Source organism: Chiloscyllium punctatum, chromosome 2 (genome assembly GCF_047496795.1).
Source record: "Chiloscyllium punctatum isolate Juve2018m chromosome 2, sChiPun1.3, whole genome shotgun sequence".
NCBI lineage: Eukaryota > Metazoa > Chordata > Chondrichthyes > Orectolobiformes > Hemiscylliidae > Chiloscyllium > Chiloscyllium punctatum.
The window spans coordinates 140,559,968-140,586,582 of NC_092740.1; the positions used below are offsets into that span (position 1 = coordinate 140,559,968).

General features: G+C 40.9%; 1 protein-coding gene across 4 annotated transcripts in view; it reads left to right on the forward strand.

The window, feature by feature from the left end:
- Nucleotides 1-26,615, forward strand: part of LOC140490928 (A disintegrin and metalloproteinase with thrombospondin motifs 3-like) — a 257,036-nt gene that overhangs the window by 140,141 nt on the left and 90,280 nt on the right. For all 4 annotated transcript variants that reach the window (XR_011963229.1, XR_011963230.1, XM_072589151.1 and 1 more), the window contains one exon: nucleotides 86-285. Coding sequence is in view for 2 of the 4 variants with exons in the window: in XM_072589151.1 (XP_072445252.1) it covers nucleotides 86-285 (200 nt within the window). In the remaining 2 variants the exon portion in view is untranslated. The remainder of the gene's footprint in view (nucleotides 1-85; nucleotides 286-26,615) is intronic.

The window sequence follows — 26,615 nt, forward strand, 5'->3', positions numbered from 1 at the left end:
CGTGGAGATGCAATATGTGTCTATCAGAACATTTGATTGTATTGGTAGAAGCTGTAAGGATAAGCTCTTGTTTGTTTGTTTCCAGGTTCAGAGCTCGGTGTGGCTGGTGATCTGGACAACATGTATGACAACCTTGACAAGGAGCTGGCTGAAACGTTGAGGAGGCGGAGACATGTGAACGATGCCAACTACAACATCGAGGTGCTTTTGGGGGTGGATGACTCCGTGGTTCGGTTCCACGGGAAAGAACACGTCCAGAACTACCTCTTGACTCTAATGAACATAGTAGGTGTCTCTCAATGTTTACAAACCTCTGAAATCCGGCAAAATCAAAACAGAAACCCAAGCTTGTAAACTCACATGTACTTTGCAGAAAATCACATAGACCATCTTGGGCACTGGATTTGCCAGCTGAGTCTCGGGATGTAAGGTCGTAAGAAATGGGAGCAGAAGTGAGCCATGTGCTCCATAAAAACAGAAAGAACTGCGGATGTTGGAAAAATCTCAGCAGGACTAGCAGCATCTGTGGAGAGAAATCAGAGTTAATGGCTCGAGTCCAGTGAATATTCGGAAGAAGGGTCACTGGACTCAAAACATTAGTGCTGATTTCTCTTCATAGATGCTGCCAATCCTGCTGAGATTTTCCAGCAATTTCTGTTTTTCTTTCTGATTTCCAGCATCCACAGTTTTATGAAATATTTTTACTCCATCCCTGTCTTAAATGGGTGACCACTTATTTGTAAACTGAACTGTTTGAATGTAAGGAGACTTGAGAGTGAAGCAGGTTAGTTGAAGGGCTTGTATCATTGTGATCACAAAGACATTGGCTGAAAGAGGGACTGGATCAGCAGCTCAGTATTCCAGGGTATAGAGCCTTGTGTGGGGGGCTATGGGGGTTGGAGAAGTGGGGGAGGGTGTAGAAGACAAGGTAGGAGCAGCTACCTGCAGGACAATTCACATTAAAGCAGTGGGAGACATTCACAGCAGTAATAGTGAGAGTGCAGGGCTAATATTTTCTCGTAAAGGTGGGGGCGGATAAGGATAAAGAAGAAGACGTGCTAGACAATGAACACTCAAATCAGCAGATGCCCTTTAAGAAAATAGAAAATGCAGTGGTTTGCTTAAAAAAGAATGTAGGAGAGCAAAGAGGAGACATAAAAAACATTGATGGGTAACAGCAAAGATTTCCAAACATGTTTTAAAGGTACATTAAGGGCTAGAGAATATTCAGGGAAAGTGTAAGGCCCATTAGGGTCCCAAGTGGCAATATATGTGTGGAGCCAGGAGATATAGCTGAGGTTTCAAGTAAGTACTTTGCATCTATTTCCATTGTAGAGAAAGACGATATAGGTATAGAAATAAGAAGGAGAGTGGTGTGTGATATATTTGGATAAATTAGTGTTGAGGGAGAGGAGGTATTGGTGGTTTTAAGGGTTTGAAAGTAAACTTTTAGCTTCCTCCTGTTTGCATCGTGACCTTTTACTTCAGCAGCAGTATGTCCACTTCCCCCCACCCTGAACCCATGATCTTAGATATTCCTACATTCCTGATGGCCTTGTTGCCCATAGAGAGGCAGGAGTTACTGCAAGGAAAGTTGAATTAAACTTGTTTTGGACCAGGACAGGCACCCTCAAAATATTTTACGAAGGTAGCCCAGACCCTAACCTTTTCTTATTTTAAAGGCAGATGTGAAGTGGATATTCCAGGCGTGATGCAGCTGGTCAAACCACTCAGCTTTAAACAAAAAATAATTTATTCAAACACTACAGTTGAAACACGAACAAAAGAAAGCAGAATTATGAATAATTTGACTATGAGGAAATTCAACCAACTCAATACAGCAACTTAACTAAGGAGCTGTTCCAATTCCTGCAAAATCCCATTAATACACCCCTTGGCAAAAGGTAAATTCAAACACAGGTTCTTACAGGCAGGAGAGATTTCAAAGTGAAAAGTCAGCCAGGAAACATCTGCTGAAGCATGGAAGCTTTTGCACTGCAGTAGCTTCTGCTACAGCTAAACCGGCAGTTTCTCACTGTTACATAAGTAAACCAAACTAGAAAAAAAAACCTGAACTGGGAGAACTGGCCCCACTCCTGCCATTGTTAAACTCGGGTCTTTCTAGACATTTTGGTACCTCTGCCTTTATAACTTTTCTTGAAAAATAACCCAAGGTCAAATTAACCCTGAAAGTGGTGGCATCATTACAAACTCCTGTAGGTTTACATAAATTTTGATATGTTTTTCTGTTTTGTTTCGACATTTAATGTTATTATTAGTTGGTTGTAACTGTAACATATTAAGAGAAAGGTTCTGTTAAACATATAATGACATTGTTACTCAATACCGCTAAGTGGAATTAATGTTTCCTATTAAATAATCACGATTCTTAGTGAATGAGGGTGGTTAGGGCGGCACGGTGGCTCAGTGGTTAGCACTGCTGCCTCAAAACACCAGGGTCCCAGGTTCGATTCCAGCCTTGAGTGACTGTGTGGAGTTTGCTCATTCTCCCTGTGTCTGGGTGGGTTTTCTCCGGGTGCTCTGGTTTCCTCCACAGTCCAATGATGTGCAGGTCAGGTGAATTGGCCATGCTAAATTGCCCGTAGTGTTAGGTGCATTAGTCAGAGGGAAATGGGTGTGGGTGGATTACTCTTCAGAGGATCAGTGTGGACTGGTTGGGCCACAGGGCCTGTTTCCACACTGTAGGGAATCTAATCGTGGGGGCTAGAGACGAAGAGTGATAAGATAACATCAGTGTAGGCTATCACCTGAGTTTGGAGGGTGTCAGGTGATGTTTTCCTCTGGTAACATGAACACTGAGATTAGATTCTTACTGAGCACAAGTATTGGAAGTTTAATTCATAGACTTTCCAACTCGGTCATAGGAAGAGTGTGGCCTCAAGCTAGATGGACTCACTGTCAGATTACAAAGTCTCCTGGAAAAGGAGAGTCGTAAAATCCCTACAATGCCAAAAGGAGTCATTCAGCACAGCTGGTCTGCACCAACCCTCTGAGCAGCATCCCACCCAGACACCACCCTATAATCCCACATTTTACTGTAGTCAATCAACCTAATCTGTACATCTTTGGTGCACCCAGCAGAAATGCGGAGAACATGAAAACTCCACACAGATAGCCACCAAAGTCTAGAATCAACCCAGGTCCCGAGTGCTGTGAGGTAGTAGTGCTAGCCACTGTGCCATCGATGAGTGACTGATGGAGGTTAGTGCACAATACACGATAGAGAAGTTGGATTTGGTGTGATTTGGACTGCAGCCAGGAACTTCAGAATGAGCCCCAAGTTTATGATGACGTTGTCCTGTATCTCAAGTGGATAATTAGCAGAAAAGATCAAAGTTCACATTGACATGGAAACATCATGAAAGAAAACAATTTGAGAGTGAATTTCGATCGTGAGAAAGGGATTTCAGACTTTGAGAGTATATTGCTCTGATGTGACAAGAAATACGATGTCAGAAATGAGGAAAAAGAAGTTCAAATGCAATAGAAGAACATGGCATATTGGGAGAGAAATAAAAAGATATAAGCTAAAGTTAAGGCTTACACAGATGGTTTGTCAGCCACAGTGATAGACACAAGGCCATAGTTTGAAGACTGGGACAGTGAGGAAGAAGGCTGAAATAATGGCAGTAATGAGTGCTGAGCCTGGGGAATACGCCAGGGAACAGTAATGCTGTGAAGCCACAGCAGTGAGCATTAAGGTTAGGAACGGTGGCCATGGTTGGTTCAATCAGAGGCTACACAGGAAGTGGCACTATTGGCCCTGTTGGCCTAGCCCTGATTCTGAAAGCCGTGTATTTGGATGATAATTTTATGAGCACCTTTGTGGTGACGAGGTTAGTGCAACCTCTGAGACTGTCTCTGGGTTTGGTACAAATGCTCGCTTTGCTGGACGATGGATCCAGACTAAGAACTCATAGATGTGAGCAGGAACATCCTTTCAGCTGATCTGGCATAAAATATTTGGGACTGAACGATGTTCAGTATCTCCAAATGGAAATCGTTATGGTCGGTTGACTGGTGGGAATGTAACACAGGAAGCAAGGAATTTCCCCGTGTTGCCCAGCGCAGACATATGGAATGATTTATACTGTGAGACAGTTATAAATCTCTGGTCCTTTAGCATTTTGTAATTAATAAAAGAAGTAGATCTGCTCTTTGCATTTTTGTGAGAATTGGCATTTTGGGGTTTGGAGTGAGAACACGGTGCTCAAAGGACAGCAGTTTCGATTGATGGCACCTCACTCTGACTATTTCTGGTTACTAGTTATAAATGTTAATGAAATACAGCCTGTTTAATCTAGCACACAGGAGCTTTAGCATTTCCTGTCATGAGGGAATATTTGCAATTGCATGTCTTAGATCTGACCTTGTTAAACGTTTTGATATTGGGATTTTCCTTTTTTATATGGTTTTCTTTTCAAAAATCGATTGAGGACTCATTAGACATTGAAGTGCCCGATGTGTCTCCACTGTCCCAGCTCAGTTTGAAACATTAACACTGGGTTTATCATGTAATGTAGAAAAAGAACTTTAAAATATCAGAGGAAGACAATATAATGACCCCAATTTCATCGATGTAGCTGTCAGCGTTCACTGTCATCAATCCACTAAATCTCGACAGTTCAGGAGTCGGCAATTGTGTGGAATAACAGATTGGACAGAATCTTCTCTTCTGAGGCTTAAGAGTCATGGCAGGTGTGAAATGTGGAGGGACCTGTGTGCGAGGGTTATGTGAGGAAGAGGGAAGGTGAGGTTGAGATCGTGATGTGATTTACGACAGTCTTATTGCAGAGTGAAGCATGCTCAATGAGCAGAATTGATAGTTCTTAGCTCCTGCACCTCTTTTAACATAGAGTCATAGAGTTATAGAGATGTACAACATGGAAACAGACCCTTCAGTCCAACTCGTCTATGTCGACCAGATATCCCAACCCAATCTAGTCCCACCTGCCAGCACCTGGCCCATATACCTCCAAACCCTTCCAATATTCATATACCCATCCAAATGCCTTTTAACTGTTGCAATTGTACCAGCCTCCACCACTTCCTGTGGCACCTCATTCCATACACATACCACCCTCTGCATGAAAAAGCTGGCCTTTGGTCTCTTTTATGTCTTTCCCCTCTTATCCAAAACCTATGCTCTCTAGTTCTGGACTCCCTGACCCCAGTGAAAAGACTTTGTCTATTTATCCTATCCATGCCCCTCATGATTTAGTAAACCTCTATAAGGTCACTCAACCTCCGATGCTCCAGGGAAAACAGCCCCAGCCTGTTTAACCTCTCCCTATAGCTCAAATCCTCTAACCTTGGCAACATCCTTGTAAATCTTTTCTGAACCCTTTCAAGTTTCACAACATCTTTCCGATAGGAAGGAGATCAAAATTGTACGCAATATTCCAATATTCTAACTGATGTCCTGTACAGCCAGAACATGACCTCCCAACTCCTCTACTCAATACTCTGAACAATAAAAGAAAGCATACCAAACACCATCTTCACGATCCTATCTACCTATGACTCCACTTTCAAGGAGCTATGGACCTGCATTCCAAGGTCTCTTTGTTCAGCAACAATCCCTAGAACCTTACCATTAAGTGTATAAGTCCTGCTAAGATTTGCTTTCCCAAAATGTAGCATCCCGCATTTATCTGAATTAAACTCCATCTGCCACTTCTCAGCCCATTGGCCCATCTGGTCAAGATCCTGTTGTAATTTGAGGTAACCCTCTTTGCTGTCCACTACACCTCCAATTTTGGTGTCATTATGCAAACATACTATCTGTACCTCTTATACTCACATCCAAATCATTTATGTAACTGACAAAAAGTAGAGGGCCCAGCACCAATCCTTGTGGCACTCCACTGGTCACAGGCCTCCAGTCTGAAAAACAATCCTCTACCACAACCCTCTGTCTTCTACCTTTGAGCCAGTTCTGTATCCAAATGGCTAGTTCTCCCTGTATTCCATGAGATCTAACCTTGCTAATCAGTCTCCCATGGGGAACCTTGTTGAATGCCTTACTGAAGTCCATATAGATCACATCTACCACTCTGTCCTCATCAATCCTCTTTGTTACTTCTTTAAAAAAACTCAATCAAATTTGTGAGACATGATTTCCCACACGCAAAGCCATGTTGACTATTCCTAATCAGTACATCCTGTTGTTCTCTGTATGTCTAAATTCTCTTAGTCTTGTACACATTCTGATAAATCTCTTCTGTGACCCTGCCCATGTCATTGCCTTCTTTTCTGAAGCGTGATTCCCAGAATTGGATGCTATATTCCAGCTAAGTTCTGACCAGTGATTAATTTGGTTTTTAAACTTTGAAGCAGTAGGAATCCAAAGTCAAGATTAGAGTGGTGCTGGAAAAGCACTGCAGGTCAGGCAGCATCGAGGAGTAGGACAATTGACGTTTCGGGCAGGAGCCCTTCATCAGGAGTCTGTTGAAAGGCTCCTGCCCGAAGCATCAATTTTTCCTGCTTCTCGGATGCTGCCTAACCTACAGTGGTTTTCCAGCACCACTCTAATTTTGACTTCAATTTCCAGCATCAGCAGTCCTCACTTTCACCTAGTAGGAGTCCAAAGCCCAGCACATTGATGTGTTCAATATAATGGGATTTTTGGAACATTAATGCGTGTTTCTGGAGAGCAAAGGTTGAGATGTGAAGAAAACATGGGGCCAAGCTCAGTCAAAATGCTCGTTGTGTCTATTCGAAAAGCAAACAAAATCTTTCATCAAGAATTAAGCAAATTTGGTTTGAAATGTATAAAAATAGATTGATTCTCAGAAGCCACCAAATCATTTAAAGGCTGACAGCTTTGAGTCAGCACTGAGCGACAGAAAAGAATGTGTGTGCCTTGCTGGGAGTGAGAGAGCCACAGTCAGACATGATGTGGTAAAAAGGAATGATATTTGTTCAAGTACCAGGAGAACTAAACATTCAAATATTCAGCTACAGAAGGGGGAAGGTGATGTTGACATTTTTTCTCTTGTGCGTGTACTTTAACTGTGTCATGACCTTTAGCTCATCATGAAGGGAATGCTTAGATATTCAGTCGTCAGATAAGTGCATCAATCTCTGAGATTTTTCTCCTCTTTCTTCCAAACGTGTAAGTATATGGGTGTCAGCTGTTGTTACATTCTTGCAATAGGTTTCAGATCCATTCTAGAGACGAGAATCAGCACCGATGATTCTGCTGGGTGGCAGGATATGGGTGTAATAATGAGGTCTCCCAGCTGGATCTCATAGAATATGAGTTCCCTGACTGGGGCTTGTTAACCTGGTCCTATCAGGGAGCCCTGGCTGACAGATAAGACCAGGAGTGCCAGAGGTTCTGTTCACTCTGAGAGCGGGCTCTGAGGGAGATGGTTCAATGTCAAGGACTTCACACATGTAAATAACGAGTGACTTGGTGTTGGGATACTGGTCTCAGTGGAGTTATGAGATACAACGGGGTGCTGTTGACTTCCTGTCCTTCTCGACAGCATCATGGATAAGGACCCTTGACCCTACATACCTAATTGGCTGGTCACTGCTTTAACATACATGCCTTATTTATTATTCCCATTGTCAGGATTCATGATACAGGACAATTTCACGTATAATCGACCTGACAGATCAGTTTAAAAGAGAGGGAGCAATGCATTACCAAGGATGCTACTTTTCAGATTAAATGCTAAACTGAGACCCTGTCCACCCCATCTGATAGATGTAACAACAGTCACTTGGTAATTTTCTGTCAGATCAGTGTATCATTATTCCAAATTACCCACAGACACAATGCATATTTAAAAACATATGTTTTGATTAAAAAGAAGATATACAATCAAAATGATTGAGAATATAAATTCTGAGCAATGTAATCTCTGGAAGCCCTGAGTGGATTACTCTTAGCCTGAACAGAAAACCTGAACTGTCACAATGAAGGAGTGTCAATAAATTTCAATCAAAGGGAGATATGAACTGCAAATGGGATTGCAAATGCCTTTGAGTTATCCCAGGCTGTGAAAAAGATGAGAAAAAAGGGAGCACTCTATGCAAAAGACTCATCAGTGATTATCCCTTTCAAGAATACATAAGCACAAGGGTTAACAGCCAGTTTCAACCCTGGTCTGCATGTGCTAGTGAATGAACATGTGTGCTATGAGGGCCACAGCTCTGAAAACCATGAGTCATCAATGTGCTGAGGGTACAAATAAAGGAAACCTCTCTCTCTCTCTCTCTCTCTCTCTCTCTCCTTGCTTGAAGCCAGAGAAATGTAGTTGAATTTTTATTTTAGTTTTGTTGCCATTAACCTGTTTGGAGATGTTATTACACATCCCTGAAGCAAGTGGAACTTAATCCTGAACTTCTTGGTTCTGCAAAATGTAGTTGAAAGGATAAATGCTTTTTAGTTGACTGCTAAAGCCAGGCATTACAACAGCAAATGCTTACATTGCAACATCAATGTCCTATTGTTTACTCTTCATGGAACTCAGTTGCTGATCCAAATATTTATTGGAGCATTATATTTCCTCAATGCACATCTTATTCATATTCTGTATGTATGTATGGTGGGTTATTATTTCTTATATGTTTAGTCACTAATGAACTCACTCTTCCATTAACTCAAATTGGCTTCTTTTTAAATGTAAATTCATTTGGTCTGTGAGAAAGACGGCTGCAAGGGAAAGATTCTGGATTAGTGGTGCTGGAAGAGCACAGCAGTTCAGGCAGCATCCAAGGAGCTTCGAAATCGATGTTTCGGGCAAAAGCCCTTCATCAGGAATAAAAGGGAAAGAACCTTTCCAAATTCACCTTGTCACCAATGTAGGGGAGGGCAGGTGAATAAAGAAGGGAAGCCAGTGTATCCTTTCTCCTCTGGAATTTGACAACTGGGGACATCCCTTCTGGAACTGTAATAATTTGGGGAAGTTTGTCTGGGGGCTGCTTGTAAAACTTCAAAGAATGGCAAAGAAGTTAAGTACTGTGTCTAAGTAAGCGCTTATTGCTCAACCAGTATTATTCACAAGAGTTTATCTGGCCATTATGACTTAACTAGCTGTGGGATCTTGCTGTGTGAAAATTAACTGTTGTCTGTTCTTTATTACAATACAACAATGTGGAGGTGCCAGTGTTGGATTGGGGTGGACAAAGTCAGAAGTCACACGACACCAGGTTATAGACCAACAGGTTTATTTGAAATCACAAGCTTTTGGAGCACTGCTCCTTCATCAGGTCATTTGCTTGTGATTTCAAATAAACCTGTTAGACTATAACCTGGTGTCTTGTGACTTTTGATTGTTTACTATACAATGTACTACAATTCAGGTAAGTACTTAATTATTTGCACAACACTATAACATGTAAAAAGCTATACAAAAATCTTTGGCCATTTGAGTCGTCTCACAAGTAATGATCATATGAAGTAACAGGTAATGCTAGCTAATTTTTGACTGCAGTCTGTATGATGCGTCCGACAATGCATACCATCACAGGAGAAGTCGGGAGATGTGGGTGCTGGAGGGAAGATGTTCTGAATTTATTTGGAGGCTCCATTTGCTCATCTGCTGTAACCAGAAGAAGACCCTCAGAAACTCTAGTGGAGAAATGGCATTAACAATTTTTCCAGAGCAATTCTGCAAGTATTCAGCCGAATGTGCTGGAGATCTCCACCCTGGTACTTTCACAATTCACAACCCCCCCCCCATCCTAAACCCACACCTCCTCCACTCCCTCTCCCCAGCAACCCCCTTCCCTCCCTTCCCATCAGCTTACGTGATCTCAGACTAGGGCAAATCAGAGCTCATGTTTGCTATTTTAAAGGTAGAGGAACTGTTTATCAGTAGTCAACAGACAGGACATGTGGAACTTGAAGTCAACTTGGCAGCAAGCAGTATGAAAATATCTTTGGATGAGTAACTTATGTCGCATGAATTGAGTCAACCTTCTAACTGGGGTCATAGTGTGGGAGAAATCTATAGCCACAGCAAAATTGTGCAGGATACTGGTACCTCGAAATATTACTCAAGCAACATTTGCATTTAATAAAGGAATAAAAATTCTTGTAAAAATACAATCCTTAGGATAAAATGTGTCTGCCATTTGTTCTCATCTGTGGTTACCCTTGACAAGGGCAGATGGTGATGGAATGCATTGAACCAGTAATCCAGAGGCTCAGCTAATTCTTTGGAAAAGTGGTTCCAACGCCAGCATTACAGCTAGTGGAACCTAAATTTAATTTTAAATGTTATATCCCACCATTACAGATAGTGGAATTTAAATTCAATTAACAAAGCTGGAATTGAAAGATGCTATCATCGTCAGCAGTAGTGAGACTACCATTCATCATTGTTAAAAACCCATATGGTTTGCTGATATTCCTTAGGGAAGGAAATCTGACCTCTCCTGGTCTGACCTACATGTGACTCCTGACCCACAGTAATGTGATTGAGTCTTATCTGCTCTGGAAATGACCCAGCAAGCCATTCCGTTTATGGTAATTAGAGATAGGAAACAAGTGCTTGCCTTGCCAATGAATCCACATTTTAGGAAAGAATAAAAAATTGAGCAGGTGTCCTACCTGCCTTGAGTCACTGCTGTCTATGCGATGAAGATACTGCTGTCTAGCTACTAGATAGGGAAGGTCCAGAATTTTAATCCTGTGCTAACAAAGGCATAATTATATATGTCCAAGTCTGGAAGTCTTCTGTTTTGAACTTCTTCTGAACTTGGAGCTGACACTTTTCCTACATACCTGCTTTCTGTATCATTCCAAGGTAGTGAAAGTCACAGGTGTTATGGACTGGACAAGATCCCCTCAAAATATGTTAAGAATGTAGTCTAGACCCTATCTTTATCTTATTTTAAAGGTAAGGGTAAGGTGCGGAGTTCCAGGTGCAATTCAGTTAGAAGCAAATCACACTTTATTCATACACTCTAGTTAAAATAAAACAAAAGAAAGAATAAAGATAGGAATTGGCTAAACTATAACTCCATTTGAAAGCTTAACAGAATAACAGATTAGTTAGCTACTAAAAAGTAACTGTCCCAATATAGTAATATCCCATAAACACAGCCTTGGCAAAAGGCAATTTCAGAAAATAGATTGTCACACATGTAACCCCAGTAGCCCAGGAGTAAAAAGATCAAGAAAACGCTGAGAGGGTGTAGCAGGAAGAGATTTACTGCAGCAACCGCCACAACAACAACTGCTACCTACTTGAAACTAAGAAACTAAACATCCTGGTTCTGTGGGAGCTTGACCACACCCATTCAGGCTGCTTCTATTGTCCCAACTTTAAAACCCAAGGCCTCACAAGTTGTTTACTTTGAGTTTTCAGAAGATATCTCATCACCTGTGAGGGAAAAAGTGAGGACTGCAGATGCTGGGGATCAGAGTCGAGAGCGTGGTTCTAGAAAAGCACAGCAGATCAGGCAGCATCCGAGGAGCAGGAGAAGGGCATCCTGATGAAGGGCTTATGCCGGAAATGTCAATTTTAATGCTCCTCGGATGCTGCCTGACCTGCTGTGCTTTTCCAGCACCACATTCTCAAATCTCATCACCTCTGTCTTAAAACTTCTCTTTTTATAAAAAGGACAGAATAACCTCTTCAAGCCACAGTATTGTCACACAGGTTTGCAACATGCTGCTGATGAAGTCTTGGTGAGTTGCTGTAGTGTACTCTAGGCTGAAACAATGATGTGTTGACATGAGAAGAGGAGGTGGATTGCATTGTTTTGAATACTGTTTCACAGTTAAATCTTAAACGATTTGGTGGTTGACAATTCCAGATCCTACACTTAAAAATAACAGATCTCGTTGAATTTTAGAAGCTGCTTGTTATGACAGATGCAGTCTGGACACAGACTAGTCACAAAATGAAGTCGTAATTATTATGCAACATCCCCACAATTAAACAAAAAAAAATTGGGACTTATCTTTTTATCTTTCCAGTCAAATTACGTTCTGCTGAGTATACATCTCACAATGAAACATGTACTTTAAAATGTTGTAGCTGAAAGCAAGAAAGACTCATTTAGAGAACATCTGGCATGACCTCAGGATGTTCTGAAAAGCAGTTTACTTTTGAAGTGCTGTCATTGTTAGAATGTCAGGGGAAAAAAAGGATTTAATTTGTACACAGGAAGATTCAACAAAGGATGATGATGAAATGAACAGATAGTCTGTTTTACTGATTGTGTTTGAGGCATTGGCAGAGACCAATTAAATAAAAAAACAGTGGGCAATATTGTTTGATGTGCATTTAGTAGCACAATGAGGAGGAAATATGGTTATATTGCATTGTTATGTGGTAATGTTTTGCTGCGTTGCATTGTCACTATATTCTTCTGTTACAGTATTGTGGCCATTGCTTTCAGTTTTTGGGAATATTCTGGTAATTATGTTGCCACTATATTGTTTTGTTGCAGTAACTACAGGACACATGACATCGTCAAATATATTTCGCAACTGTTTCATCTTGACAGGTTCTCCCATCAAAATCTAAAATGCAATCTAAATATGGAAGCATTGAATTATTTTGTTGAATGATTAATCAAATGCTGTCAGGTAGTTATTTAACATTTATTTAATGTGCAGTGAACAATGTACAATCCTGAGCCTAACAATTTAGCCTCAGTCAGATCGGCAGAGTTTGTGATTTGCTGAAGATATTCAAACTGGCTGATAAAGCATTAGCTCAGGATACAGTTGGTTCTGTTATAATACAATGGTTCCATTCCCATGTGACTCCACGTTATAAGAAAATTGCGTAAGAACAGCAATTAATAAAAATGGGGCTGGAAACGTATTATAACCAACACAGATAAGAAAGTTCATGTTCTACAAATAATGGTCTAATGTCTTCAGTCATGTTATAGCCAATTTGTGTTGAAGAAACGCACATTATAGCAGAACTGGCTGTATTTGTTAATTAGGTGCAGAGATTAATGACATCCAAGAGCAGTTAAATCACAATGTATTTTGATAGGAATCCCCCTAAAAGATTGATGGTGCAAAAGATTGTAGCTTCCTCAAAAAACAGCTCTGCTGCTATTTATGTTAAGACTGCCTTTCTTAGTCTGCCATCTTGACACAAAGATTTCTGCCTAATAATTCACAAATAAATGCCATGGTTTCAAAGTTCCCCAGCCACCTCTTCTCTCCGATATTTATTTTGACCCTAATTCACAGCTTAATGTTAGCCATGGCTCACTGGAAACATTCCCAATTCTGAGTTAACAGATTGCGAGTTTGAGTCACATTATAGAGATTTAAGGCAAAATCTCTTCCAGAGCAATGCAGAGGGTGGACTGCAATGTTCTGACTGAGGTGCAGTGTTTTAAGGTAAGATTTTACAATCAGCCCATACTCTGTTTTCCCTCTCTGGTGGATGTAACAGAACCCATACCATATTGGAAGAATTGTCCTTGTCAATACCTACCCCTAATATATGCAGTTTAGTTGTTCTGCCTTACTTTATTGAGACCTTGTTTTAATATCTGCAGTGTTTGTTGGTTAAAATAATAGTGACATTGTGAAAACTACTTAACTAACTTTGACATGTGCTAGTTTGTATTTAAATCAGTTTGCTCTGATGTATATTTTGGATATTTGCATTAAGGAGAAGGATCAGACAAAACAGACAGTGATGTCAACTACTCCTTACATACACCATTGCAGGCTGTAACTACATCCTCCTGTGCATGTAATCGCAATGCAAAGGGGAGCGATAAAGGGGTGAGAATGTAAGTTTACTCAAGGATTCCGTCTCCTTGTCTGCCGTAGCCTACAAGGAAAATCATCAAACCCTGGGAAAAAAATGGTGTAAATCATTTTTTCTCAATAGCTTTGACAAACAAGCAAGAGACCACTGACAAACCCAGCGTTTGTCTCCAGTTGCCTTTGGAAAGTTAAGAAGTAAGAGAAAAAAAATCAGAAGTCCATATTCTGAAGTAGTTTCACTGCTGCTGTGGAAGAGAGTTCATGGTCTCAGGATGATTAATGAACTATGACATATGCTCAAGTTTGGATAGCCTTTGACATGGAAGGAAACATGAAAAGGTATCGTGCTCCTATGTACTTGTGCCCTTGTCTATGTAGGTGGTGGAGTTTGCAGGTTTAGGGAACACAGCTAAAGAATACTTGGTGAGTCGATGCAGTGCATCCTGTGTGTAGCACACTTTGTAGGATGTCGATATTGGAAGCAGTGGGATTTCTTTCCAATAATGACCACATTCAAAAATCACTTCATTGGCTTCAATGTGCTTTAAGTTGTAACATGTGCACCAAACCATTCCTACTCTATTTCAAGATTGAAATTTGCTTTCTTCATCTTACATGCATGCTGAAGTGAGTCAGTTCCTGGAGATAATACAAATATAATCTCATGAAATACACATTTAAATTATTGAAGAAAAATTAAAGGGAAGAATGGAAGAAAAAGCTTCTTTTCGGTTGGCTAGTACATAGGATTTTTGATCACAAATTGTTATTAAGGCAGACTCCATAAATTCTTTTAAAAGAAAATTAGAGAGTTACTTAGAAAAAGAGGAATATTAAAGGGTGAGGGAATGTGCAGAAAGGGTGAAATTAGGTTGGATCATGTGAAGGAGAACACCAAGTGCGGACTGAGATGGAATGGTATTTTTCTTTGCTGAGAATTCAGTCATAAAGGAGAGATAGAGGCTTAACACCCAACATTTGATTTATTTCTGCACAGCTTGTGTTTTAATAACAAAATACATATCTACCAAACCTAGACTTGAAAATTATTGTAATTCCATTTAGCCTCAACTTGTATTTTTATTTAAATGTTGTCATGATAAATTTGCATAATTTTGTGTAATTGTTATGCAGAGAGAGGCAGATTTCTCTTCTCTGCATAATTATTTAGAGTCCTGGAGAATAGTTGATAAATCAGCTTTATAAACTGTATCTGCAACCTTTTGAAATATGATCCTGAGGAGAACGCATGGATCTGTTTATTTTTGCCATCGGGAAAGCTGTGAACAGATGTTGTACCTCAGCCAGAGTCTCTGATTACAGATGACTCAAAGTGGTTACAGATGTGGTTCTAAGACAATTTTGAAGACCCCTGCAACATCGGCGTCAGTGAGAGATAATATCCCTGCCCAATATTTCATTGGTTTCTAACTCTTATCAATGTGAATCATTTTAAATATTAACCCTGTACCAAATATGTCTGTAACAATAACTAATCCATACCAATATGATTAACGAAGAGCTGCTAATCCTTACTAAAATATCCTTTATACACTGAGTATATGCAAACATTTGAATTAGGAGCAGGAGAAGGTTACTCAGGGTCCTGGAGCCTGCTCCTCCATCAAATAATTCTAATGACTCCATATTTCCACTGACTGCTGATAACCTTGCACCCCTTGTCTACCTCTGCCTTAAAAATATGGAGCCACTCTGTTTCCTCTGCCTTTTGGGAAAGAGAATTCTAAAAAAACTCACAATATTCTGTTTGGACAAAGAATGCTCCTTATTTCTGTCTTAAATCAGCACCATCTTATTTTTAAACAATGACCTCTCTCAGAAGAGGAAACATCTTTTCTATACGCATCTGTCAGTACCCCTCAGGATCTTATATGTTTCAATCAAGTCACCTCTTACTCTTATGAAGTCCAGCAGATATTCCAGTTGTCAGTCCAGTAAATCATCTGTTTCCAATTTATTTACATTCATTTTAAGTACGAGATGAATTCTGTGCACAGTACTTGAAACATAGTCTCATCAAACCCATTGTATAACTGAAACATAATCTTCCTTTCTTTGTGTTCAATTTCTCTCAATTAGTGATAACACTCCATTAGCTTTCCTACTCGCAGTGTTAACAGTCTGTTTGCGATTCATGTACTGATGACCCAAATTCCTCTGTGTCTCAGAGCTCTTTAATCTCTCACCACATAGATTGCATGCTTTTTCGTTATTCCTCCCACCAAAAAAGGATAATTTCACATTTGCCATTGTTATGCTCTATTTGCTTGGTCTTTGTCTGCTCATTTTAGCTATATTTCTTTGTAGCCTCATTTTGTTCCATACAATCTGCTTTCCTACCTTATCTCTGTTTCATCAGCAAATTTAACAACTCTACCTTCAGTTCTTTGATCCAAATCATTCATATAAATTTTAAAAGATTGACATACTAGTGCTGATCCCTGCCACACACCACTTATTACATCTGGCTAACCAGACATGTCCCATTTACTCCATGCTCTGTTTTCTGTTAGCAAGCCAATCCTCTATCAAGTCATATTTCACTCTGACACCGTGAGCTTTTATTTTCCACAATAACCTTTGATATTGCACGTTACCAAATGCCTTCTGAAAATATAGGTCAATGTATCCACTTAACCCACAGTATTAGATTACTTACAGTATGGAAACAGGCCCTTCGGCCCAACAAGTCCACACCAAACTGCCACCCACCCATACCCCTGCATTTACCCCTCACCTAACACTACGGGCAATTTTAGCATAGTCACTTCACCTGACCCGCACATCTTTGGACTGTGGGAGGAAACCGGAGCACCCGGAGGAAACCCACGCAAACACAGGGAGGACGTGCAAACTCCACACAGTTAGTCGCCTGAGGCGGGAATTGAACCCAGGTCTCTGGCGCTGTGAGGCAGCAGTGCTAACCACTGTGCCACCGTGCCGCATATGTTACCTCCTTAAAGATCTTCAGTAAATTGGTTGATTATATTTTGCTTTCACAATACCATTTTAACTCTGCCTGATTACTCTTTGTTTTTAAATGTCTTGCTATAATGTCTGTAATAATAGCTTGCAGCATCTTCTCTATACAGATGTTAAACTGGCCTGAAGTTTCCTGCTTTCAGTCTTCCTTTCTTTGAGTAACTGAGTTACATTTTGATTTGATTCATTATTGTCATGTGTACTGAGGTACGTTGTTATATGTGCTTGACAGGTGTACCGAACCATACAGGTGCATCAGGGTAATAGAGTGCAGGGTACAATGTTACAGCTGCTGAGAAGATACAGAGAGAGATCAACATTAACATTAAAGGGTCCATTCAATTTTCTAATCAAAGGAACTTTGCACAAATTTAGGGAACTTTGCAAACGGAATTTTTCTTGGATGTTGAAAGGAAGACAAGTAATGTTACCCATTTATAAATTCATAATTCCCACTACTATGAAAATGCAACAATATAGGTACCAGTGATTAATTGAAGCTCATTGTATTTAAAAGGAAGTAGCAACATGGATATAAAGTTTTGATGGATCGAATGGGTCTATGTTATACTATAATAATTTCATGAGTGGGTTGGATTTCCATGCGTTTGTATTTTGAAGAGATTATTTAATGGTTGTTTGTTTGTTTTGGCAGGTTTATTGGCAACCTCAGACTTCCCAAAGCTATTAGAGGGCCCGTTAATCATTTCTATTGTGGATAATGGTTGCTTTGAGATAGGAGATAATTCAGCACACCACCGTGTTCCCTATCTTGGTCTCTGTTTTGGGCTTGTTACAGTATTCCAGCAAAGCTCAGTGCAGGTTGGAAGACCAGCATCTCAGTTTCCATTTGGGGACCCTGCAGCCTTCAGGACTGTGTATCAAGTTCAATAATGACAGGGCTTGAGCACCTTCTTCCATAGTCTTCAACTAACTCCCTACACAAGGCTTTGTCATCACATGGGCTGCTACCACAACCAGGAGAAAGTGAGGACTGCAGATGCTGGAGATCAGAGTCAAGAGTGTGGTGCTGGAAAAGCACAGCAGGTCAGGCAGCATCCTAGGAGCAGGGGAATCGACGTTTTGAAGATAAATGAGGCTTGTGGGCCAGGGGAGCTCATTTATCTCTCAGCTCCCCAGCCCACAAGCCTCATTCCTGATGAAGGGCTTATGCCCAAAACATTGATTCTCCTGCTCCTCGAATGTTTTCTGAACTGCAGTGCTTTTCCAGCACCACACTCTCGACTGCTATCACAACCAGCCCATTGTCAGCTACTAATGACCCCCATTAACAGCTTTCAATTCTCCCATACTGCCGATACTGGAGTCCAAAGCAGGACGCTGGAAGAACACAGCAAGCCAGGAATCCTGAAGAAGGGTTACACCCGAAATGTTGACTTGTCCACCTCCTGATGCTACCTGGCTCGCTGAGTTCTAACAACCTCCTGCTTGTCTACCTTGGATTCTCCCTTTCTGGCCTTTACCCATTCCCTTGTCTACTGTTCTCTCCTTCAGGGCTCCATTCCACCTAACATATACATATTATATCTCCCGACCCACCCCATCTTCAGCATACCTACTAACCACGGGGTTAGAGAAATTGGGGAGGCGGAGGGATTGAGTTATGAGTGTAAGGTAGCACTATTTATGAACAAAACTGGGTCAATTTCACATTGAATAGGAGCAGGACCTCTAACCTACTGGCTTCAACATCTGCATGCCTCTGTTTCTACTTCAGACCAAGTTTCCGATGGCCCCCCCACCTCAGCCTGTCCCTGCTTCACCACCATGAAAATAGTGGGAGAGAACCCTTGCAGGTGTCAGTGCGAATGCAACATTGGAAAATGCCCCAATTTGCAAATCCCCCCTCGAAAGCTGGTGCTTCCAAATAAACCTGTTGGACTATAACCTGGTGTAGTGTGATTTTTAACTTTGTCCACCCCAGTGCAACACCAGCACCTCCAAATCACATGTCCCTGATGTATGATTAAAGTTGGTTAAGAGAGTGCTTCATCCGGAGGCTCTCTGATGATGTTACCGCGTATGTGATGAAACATCTGAAAACAAACCTTCCAGCTCAGCGAGCAAACTTACATCCGGAATCTCAACTTGAGCTGCAAATCTTTTCAAAGCTTGCTAAGAAGGAAGATCAAAGTTTGTAAAGAACACAAAACTCCAAAACAAAGTAAGCAGTGTAAGGGACAGGAACAGAATTCAAGAAGGCAAACATTTGTGACGTGGTTAGGCACGATTTGGACGTGGTTTAACACAGGGAATTGTCAATTGATAGGCTTTGGAATGAAGGATAAGAAATACATTATGTTGGAGAAGGATTGTAGGAACAGAGAGACCTGGGCATTAGCATCCATAAATCTGAGAGAAGATGACAGGACCCTTGATCAGAATGTAGCATGGAATTCTCAGGAATGAATTAGGACATGTAAAGGGTTAAAGTGAGACAATCCATGACCACAATAGTGATCAGAAAGGAAATTCAGAAATCCCACATGGAAGAAGGCCAATTCGGTGACTTCAGAAAAGATGGTAGTCATGATTTGGAGACACCGATGTTGGACAGGGATGTACAAAGTTAAAAATCATACAACACCAGGTTACAGTCCAACAGGTTTATTTGGAAGCTCTAGCTTTCGGAGCGCTGCTCCTTCATAGGTAGCTAGGCCTTGCCATATAAGTAGAGTGGTTAGAAGTGAAGGTCAGAAGCAAGGAATACTGCAGCAAGTAATATACCTCCTGACTCTCCAAAGCCTGTCCATCAAATACAAGGCATATGATGGAATACTCTCCACTTGGCTGGATGGGTGCAGCCTCAACAATATTCAAGAAGCTTGACACCATCCAGCAGAAAGCATCCCACTTGTTTGGCACCACATCCACAAGCATCCATTCCCTCCACCACCAACACTCAGTAGCAGCAGTGTGTATTATCTACAACATGCATTGTAGAATTCACCTTCCAAACCCACGACCACCCATTTCCATCCAGAAGGACAAGGGCAGCAGATACATGGGAACACCACCACCTGCAAGTTCACCTCCGAGCCACTCACCATCCTAACTTGGAAATATATCGCCATTCCGTCGCTGTCAGTGGTTCAAAGTCCTGCAGTTCCCTAAAGGTATTGTGGCTATACATCAGCGACACCCACAAGTGAATAAAAAACAATGGAGAGATGCAATTGCAATTTTTGCAAACTTGTGAGGATTAGAAGTGCAAAAAACAAATGTTAATAGATTATTCAGCTGCCCAAGCTCTGTCCCTATTTCTTTGTTCAGGTTTTGGATTTGGCCAGGAATGCAAGGGCACCAGTTGGTCCAAGTGGATATGTTTGTGTTGGTTGGAGTAGCCTTTCCCATGACAACCTGCCCAGAATTGAGGCATTGATTGCTCAAAACCACCTCAGCTCGGTAGGACCTAAAATTTTGAGTAGGAATAGGCCATTCAGCTCATTAAACCTCCTCCGTGCCTCTTTATCTTTAAACTGTACCCACTCATTCCAGATTCGCCACAAAAGGAAACATTCTCTCAGCATCTACTCTTCAATACCTTACATGTTTCAATTAAATAACCAAAACCCAATGAGTATGATCCCAAGGTGTTCATCCATCCCTCAGAGGAAAACACCATCATGCCATGTATCACCTCGTAAATCTTTTTCAAATATGTTCAGTTGTATCCCTGTTGCCAGACTCTCAACTGCAACTGTTCTTCATTGACCTCAGTCATGGCAGAGACTCCCTGGGAAGGCTTTACTGATGTCTTCAGGCCATCCGAGGAGAGATCGAAGATCTCCACCGACTCACAGCAGTCCATGACTTTAATGAATCAAAGTGGAAAAGGTTCATTTCGAAAGACATAGAGTGCATTCAGACACTTTGTTGAGAACACACAGAGGCGAAGTCAAGGCACTGGCTAGAATGTACAAATGCCCCAACAACTCAACTATCTGATCCTTCTAACACGTTCTACCACACATCTGGCAGAGACTGTAGATCATGAATCAGCCAGCTTCGAACCTATCGATTCAGAGTGGACATAAACTAGAAATGATCCCTAGGGACTGCCTCAGAGTAAGCAGTTTTTGTTTCTTTTGTTCTGGGATGTGGATATCTCAGCAGTTATGGGTGAGCCTCAGATGGACAGAGGGAGCACTTCAGCGATACCTTCAAGGCCTGACTGGCGAAATGTGGTATTCCCACAGATACCTGGGAATCATTACCCCAGGACTGTCCAAAGTTGAGTAGGAGCATCAAGGAAGGTGTCAAGTATCTCAAGATTTACCGTCAGGCAGAAGCAAAAGCCAGTATGAGGAGCATACTGTCACACCAATGGTCCCACATCACCTCTTCCCACAAACACCTTCAGGCCCAAGTGTAACAGAATCTGCACGATGTACAGCCACCTACGGGCTCACCCTGAGAGTGGAAGCGAGTGAGGGACTGCCAATGATGATGATGCCTAATTGCTGTAGGGATGATGGGGGTGAGCTGCAATTCTTGAACTGCTGCAGTCCATATGACAAAGTGATTCCCACAGTACTGTAAGGGAGGGAGTTCCAGGCTCTTTTACCCAGTGACAATGAAAGAATAGCATATGCATTCATGAGGTTCGTGGGTGTCACTGGTCACCATTTATTCCCCATCCCTGATTACCTCTTGATCTGAGTGGCTTGCTAGGGCCATTTCAGGGGGACAATTACGAGTCAACCAAAGTGCTGTGAGCCTGGAGTCATGTGAAGGCCAGAACAGGCAAGGATGGCAAATTTCCCTACTTAAAGGTCATTAGTGAATCAGATGGGTTTTTTTTACAAGAATTGTCAATGGTTACATGATCACCATTAGGCTAATTTTTTTTATAGTTATAGATTTTTATTGAATTCAAATGTTACCATCTGCCATGATGGGATTTGAACCTCTGTCACTAATGCATTAACCTGGGGATCGGAAGTCAGGACACTGTGTGGATCAGAGGGGAATGTGCAAGTGACAGTGTCCATGTGCATTTGCTGCCCTTGTATTTTTAGGTGATAGAGATCTCAGGTTTGTAACATGCTGTTGAAGGATACTTGGTGAGTTTCTACACTGTATCTTGTAGCTGGCACACATGCTGCCGCTATGTGTTGTTGGCGAGTGGAATGAATATTTAAAGTGTTAAATTTAATTTGAAGCCAATTAAGTGGAATGTTTAGTTCTGGGTGGTATCATGTTTCTTGAGTGTTGTTAGATCCCAGCCAACCAGACAATTGGAGGGTATTCCATCATACTCCTGACTTGTGCATTATCAACTCTCGATATGTATTCTGGGGATAGGAGGTGAGTTATTCCCTAGAGAATCACTCTCATAGCTACAGTATTTATTTGGCTAGTCTAATTTGGTTTCTGGTAAATGGTCTCTCCCAAGATTTTGATATTGGGAGGATTCTGTGATCTTAATGCCACTAGATATCAAGGATTGATAGTTAGATTTTCCCTTGTTTGAGATAGTCATTGCTTGGCACTTGTGTGGCATAAATTTTATATGCCACTTATCTGTCCAGGCCTGGATGTTGCCCATGTCTTGCTGCAAATGAACATGTATTGCTTCACTATCTGAGGAATTGCAAACGGTGCTGAACATTGTGCAGCAATCAACAAACATCTTTACTTCTGACCTTATGTTCGAGGGAAGGTCATTGATGAAGCAGCTGAAGATAGTTGGGCTTAGGGCAGTTCGAGAGCTACTGTGGTGATGTGTGTTTAGACTGAGATGATGAACTACTAACAATTACAGCCACCTTTCTTTGTGCTTGATATGACACCAACCAGCAGAGAGTTTCCCTCTGTTTCCCACTGACTCCAGTTTTGCTCAGGCTCCTTGAAGCCCATCACTTTGTCACATGTTGCTTGGATGTCAAGGACAGCCAATCTCACCTCCCCTCTGGAACCCAGCTTTTTCGTCCATGTTTGAACCAAAGCTGTAATGAGGTCAGGAGCTGTCTGGCCCTGGGTGAACCAAAACTGAGCATCAGTGAAGTTATTTATTTGCATATGTCACTTGTTAGCACTGCCAATGAAACCTGTCACACGACCAATGAACCTTTCCACTGTTTTGTTGATTGTTGAGAAGAGAATGATAGGGTGTGAAAAGGCCAGGATGCATTTGTCCTGCTGTTTGTGGACAGGACATGCCCAGGCACTTTTGCACATGCCAGACTTGTAACTGTACTAGAACAGGAGGTCTTTGGTTCTATTGTTAGGATGTTGTCAGGGAACATTGACATGGCAGTATTCAGAGTATTCTGGTATTTGGTATTGTGTGCAGTAAATTGCATGAAGAGTGACATCTATGAAGATGAAGGGCTTTTGCACAAAACTTTGATTTTCTTGCTCCTCGGATACTGTCTGACCTACTGTGCTTTTCCAGCACCACTCTAATCTTGACTCTAATCTCCAGCATCTGCAGTGCTCACTTCTGCCTTCTGCATCTATGATTCTGCAGATCTTAGGAAGAGGGGAGATGGTACATCTACTTGGTACTTCGGGCTGAAGATGGACACCTTGTCTCTTCGACTGATGTCTTGGGCACTGTCATCATTGAAGATGGGGATATATGTGGAGTTGTCTTCTTCTATTTGTTGTTTAATTGTCCCCCACCATTTTCAACTGGGTGTGCACAGTTCAGATCTGCTGGTTGATTGTGGAATCACTCCTGTTTGTTGCTTGCTACTCTGTTGTTTTGCTCACTGGTAATCCTGTGATACAGCTTCACCAGGTTGACATTTCATTTGGATGCTGCTCCTGCATGCTCTTCTGCACTCTTCATTGAACCACAGTTAATCCCTTGGTTTAATAGCAATAGTGGGTTGGGGGAATATGCCAGACCATGAAGTTACAGATGGTGGTTGATCACAGTTCTAATGTTCTTGATGGCTCATCAGTACCCAGTTTGAAATTGTTTGAATCGGTTTGAAGTCTTTCCCATTAAGCATGGCGATAGTGCCACATAATACTGGGGAGGGTATCCTCAGTGGGATTTTGAATCCACAATGAAAATTAGTCCTATTTGTATCTGTTTTGTACTGATAAAAGAAGTGCATTCCAATCTAATTTTAACTCTAGCTGTCACCTTCTGCCTTGTGATCTTTCTCAAATTGAACCACTTGTTTCAAACGTTGCTACAAGTCCTTGTAGCTGACCATCATTTAAACTTGCTGGTGATCTCTTGACATTCCCTATCGGTGTGGTGGACTTGTAGGGAATTCTTCATTTCCCCTGAGCCCCAAAGGGTCGTGATAACTCTTTTAACAAGAAAACAATAACAAATCAAAGACTGCTGGAAATTTGAAACTAAGACAGAAATTGTTGGAGAACCTCAGCATCTGAGGGGAGAAAGTGGAGTTAACATTTTAAGTCCTTACTCAGGACATGCTGTTTTCCCAGCAATTCCTGTTTTTGATTCTGACCCTGTTATTCTGAAAGACAATTTTGTGACCCATGGTTTGTTTTCCTTTCTACTTTGTGCTGCATGCATTATGTTTTACACATTGTGCAGATGGATGATTGAAAAATTCATCATTTAGACTGATGAATCACTGCAAAATAATCTGCCAGTTCCACAAAATTATATAGAAATACGGTATATCACTGAGCTAGTTAGATTGATAACTATCCCATTGTTCACACTTCACACCCACCCCCTTGTTTCACTTCAGTCTAACAATTTATTGTTTAATCCTTAACCTAGTTGTTAAATGTGCTCTCTTTTTTTTCCTGATCACCTCAATTATCCTGAAACTTAATTAACAACAAGGCATAATGTCTCATTGGGTGAAGTTTGTTATTTTCCAAATATATGGCAACCAGCACTTTTTGGGGAAGAAAAATATAAAGAAGTTAAATTTTTGAGATAAAGATATTTATTGCCTGTCTCTTTAACCCTTGAGGAAATGACCCTTCTTCCTGATTGTCTGGATGTTGAAATGGTTCCCATTTCTGAGGTTGGAAGTTCCAGGAAATCCACATTTTACATTTAAACAAAAACCTGGTATACCCCTCCAAAGTGCTGATATAAAAATAAGTGAGAAAGCTGTTAGAAAATGTGCTGTCAGATGCAAATCATCTTTGGCTATTGCACGGTTTAAACAGTATTTGGATCAGTATCTCAAGATAGCATAATCCTATAAAGCTAAGTTCTGATTTTATAGGAGTAATACAACAGGAGATCCATGACCTTTTGCTGAAAATTTACTTGACGAAGGAATATTGATATATTTGTCACATCAGGATGCTGCTTTCCTGTACCCCTGTTACCCTTTCTCCTTAATATGATGGAGGTTTTTGGGGAGTCCTGAACTTTACACTGCACTAGCACTGTCATAGGCTGTACACACTGGGAAACTCCACACAATTCAAGCTAGTTAGGGCTCCTAAATGGAAATACAAGCAACACATCAGTGAACACAACCATAAAGGTTATTCACTTCTTTTGTGGCATTAAATAGCCATCCTTTTTTTTAATGAAGTACACAACTCAAAACAATGAATTGCTATTAATAAAGGAAAGAGACCCAGAGACAGTCAGTCCTAGAAACAGTAACGGATCCTGATATATGTTATATAATGAAGAAATATTTTCCTAAGGAAATTGAATACCTGGTAGTTATTTTGTTAATGCTGAACCAGATTTATGTTGAAGCATTTGATTAAATTGCCACCCCATTCAAGTTAAATTGACATTTGAAATAATGTATTAAATTAGTTCGATTGAGTTTCCATTTGACCATTCAGACTGGAGGCCTGTGACCAGTGGATGCCACAATGATCGGTACTGGGTCCACTGCTTTTCGTCATTTACATAAATGATTTGGATGTGAACATAGGAGGTATAGCTAGTAAGTTTGCAGATGACACTAAAATTGGAGGTGTGGTAGACAGTGAAGAAGGTTACCTTGAAGTTATGGACCCCTCCAGAGTGGCCCCTTTGAGATCAGTTCGAGATCGGTCAAAAGATCATTAAGAGTACGGTCTGCTTAAAGCAAGGTTACCAGTTTAATAAATTAAGGCAGCCTGGCACAGATTTGTCCAGCAACACGGAAGTTAAAAGCTTCCGTGTTCTGTGGAGAAATGGCACAATTACATTTGAAAATTACTTATATGGTTTTTAATAGACAGCAAGTCATAATTACAAGAAAAGACCAATCAAATGTGATAAGGGGACATGATTTACAGCAGGTAAATCCAATGATATTTCTTGGGAAACATTAGTTGATGCAGAAAATCATCCCATGTTTGCTAGTTCAAGGTTAGTTCGAATTCCAAATCACTGTCTTATGATTTATATTATGAAAAATCTATTGTTTTCTCTTATCTTCTATTTAGCTTAATTTAGCAAAGCAACAGTTGAAGTTCACAGAGTCATATCATTACTTTCAGCCATTTTGTTGTGTTATTTTAAATTGAAATGCCATGTTGTGTTTAATAAAAAATCTACATATACTTGTTGCTTCTGACAACAGCCTAAATTCAAATTTTAGATCCTCATTCCCCTCTTTTGTCATTCTATGACCACCCTATAAATACATGAATCAAATTAATCCAATTCGATGGCAGCGAGAGACTGCAATACTTTCTCTTCCTCTGAAGAGGAACCAGGGGCAGGCGATGATGCTTCTTCATCATCATCTAAGTGGAGAAGCGTTTTCTGGATGGAACCAACGTTGTCAAAGGAAACTAAAGTTTTAGAAATAATATACTTAACAATAGCAATACCAACAAAAAGACCAACTAAAACAATAGCAGCATAGATAGCCATATTAATTAGCCAGTTGTACCATGAACCAAAACCCTAATCTCCCCATCCTGCGCCTTCATTCATTTGATT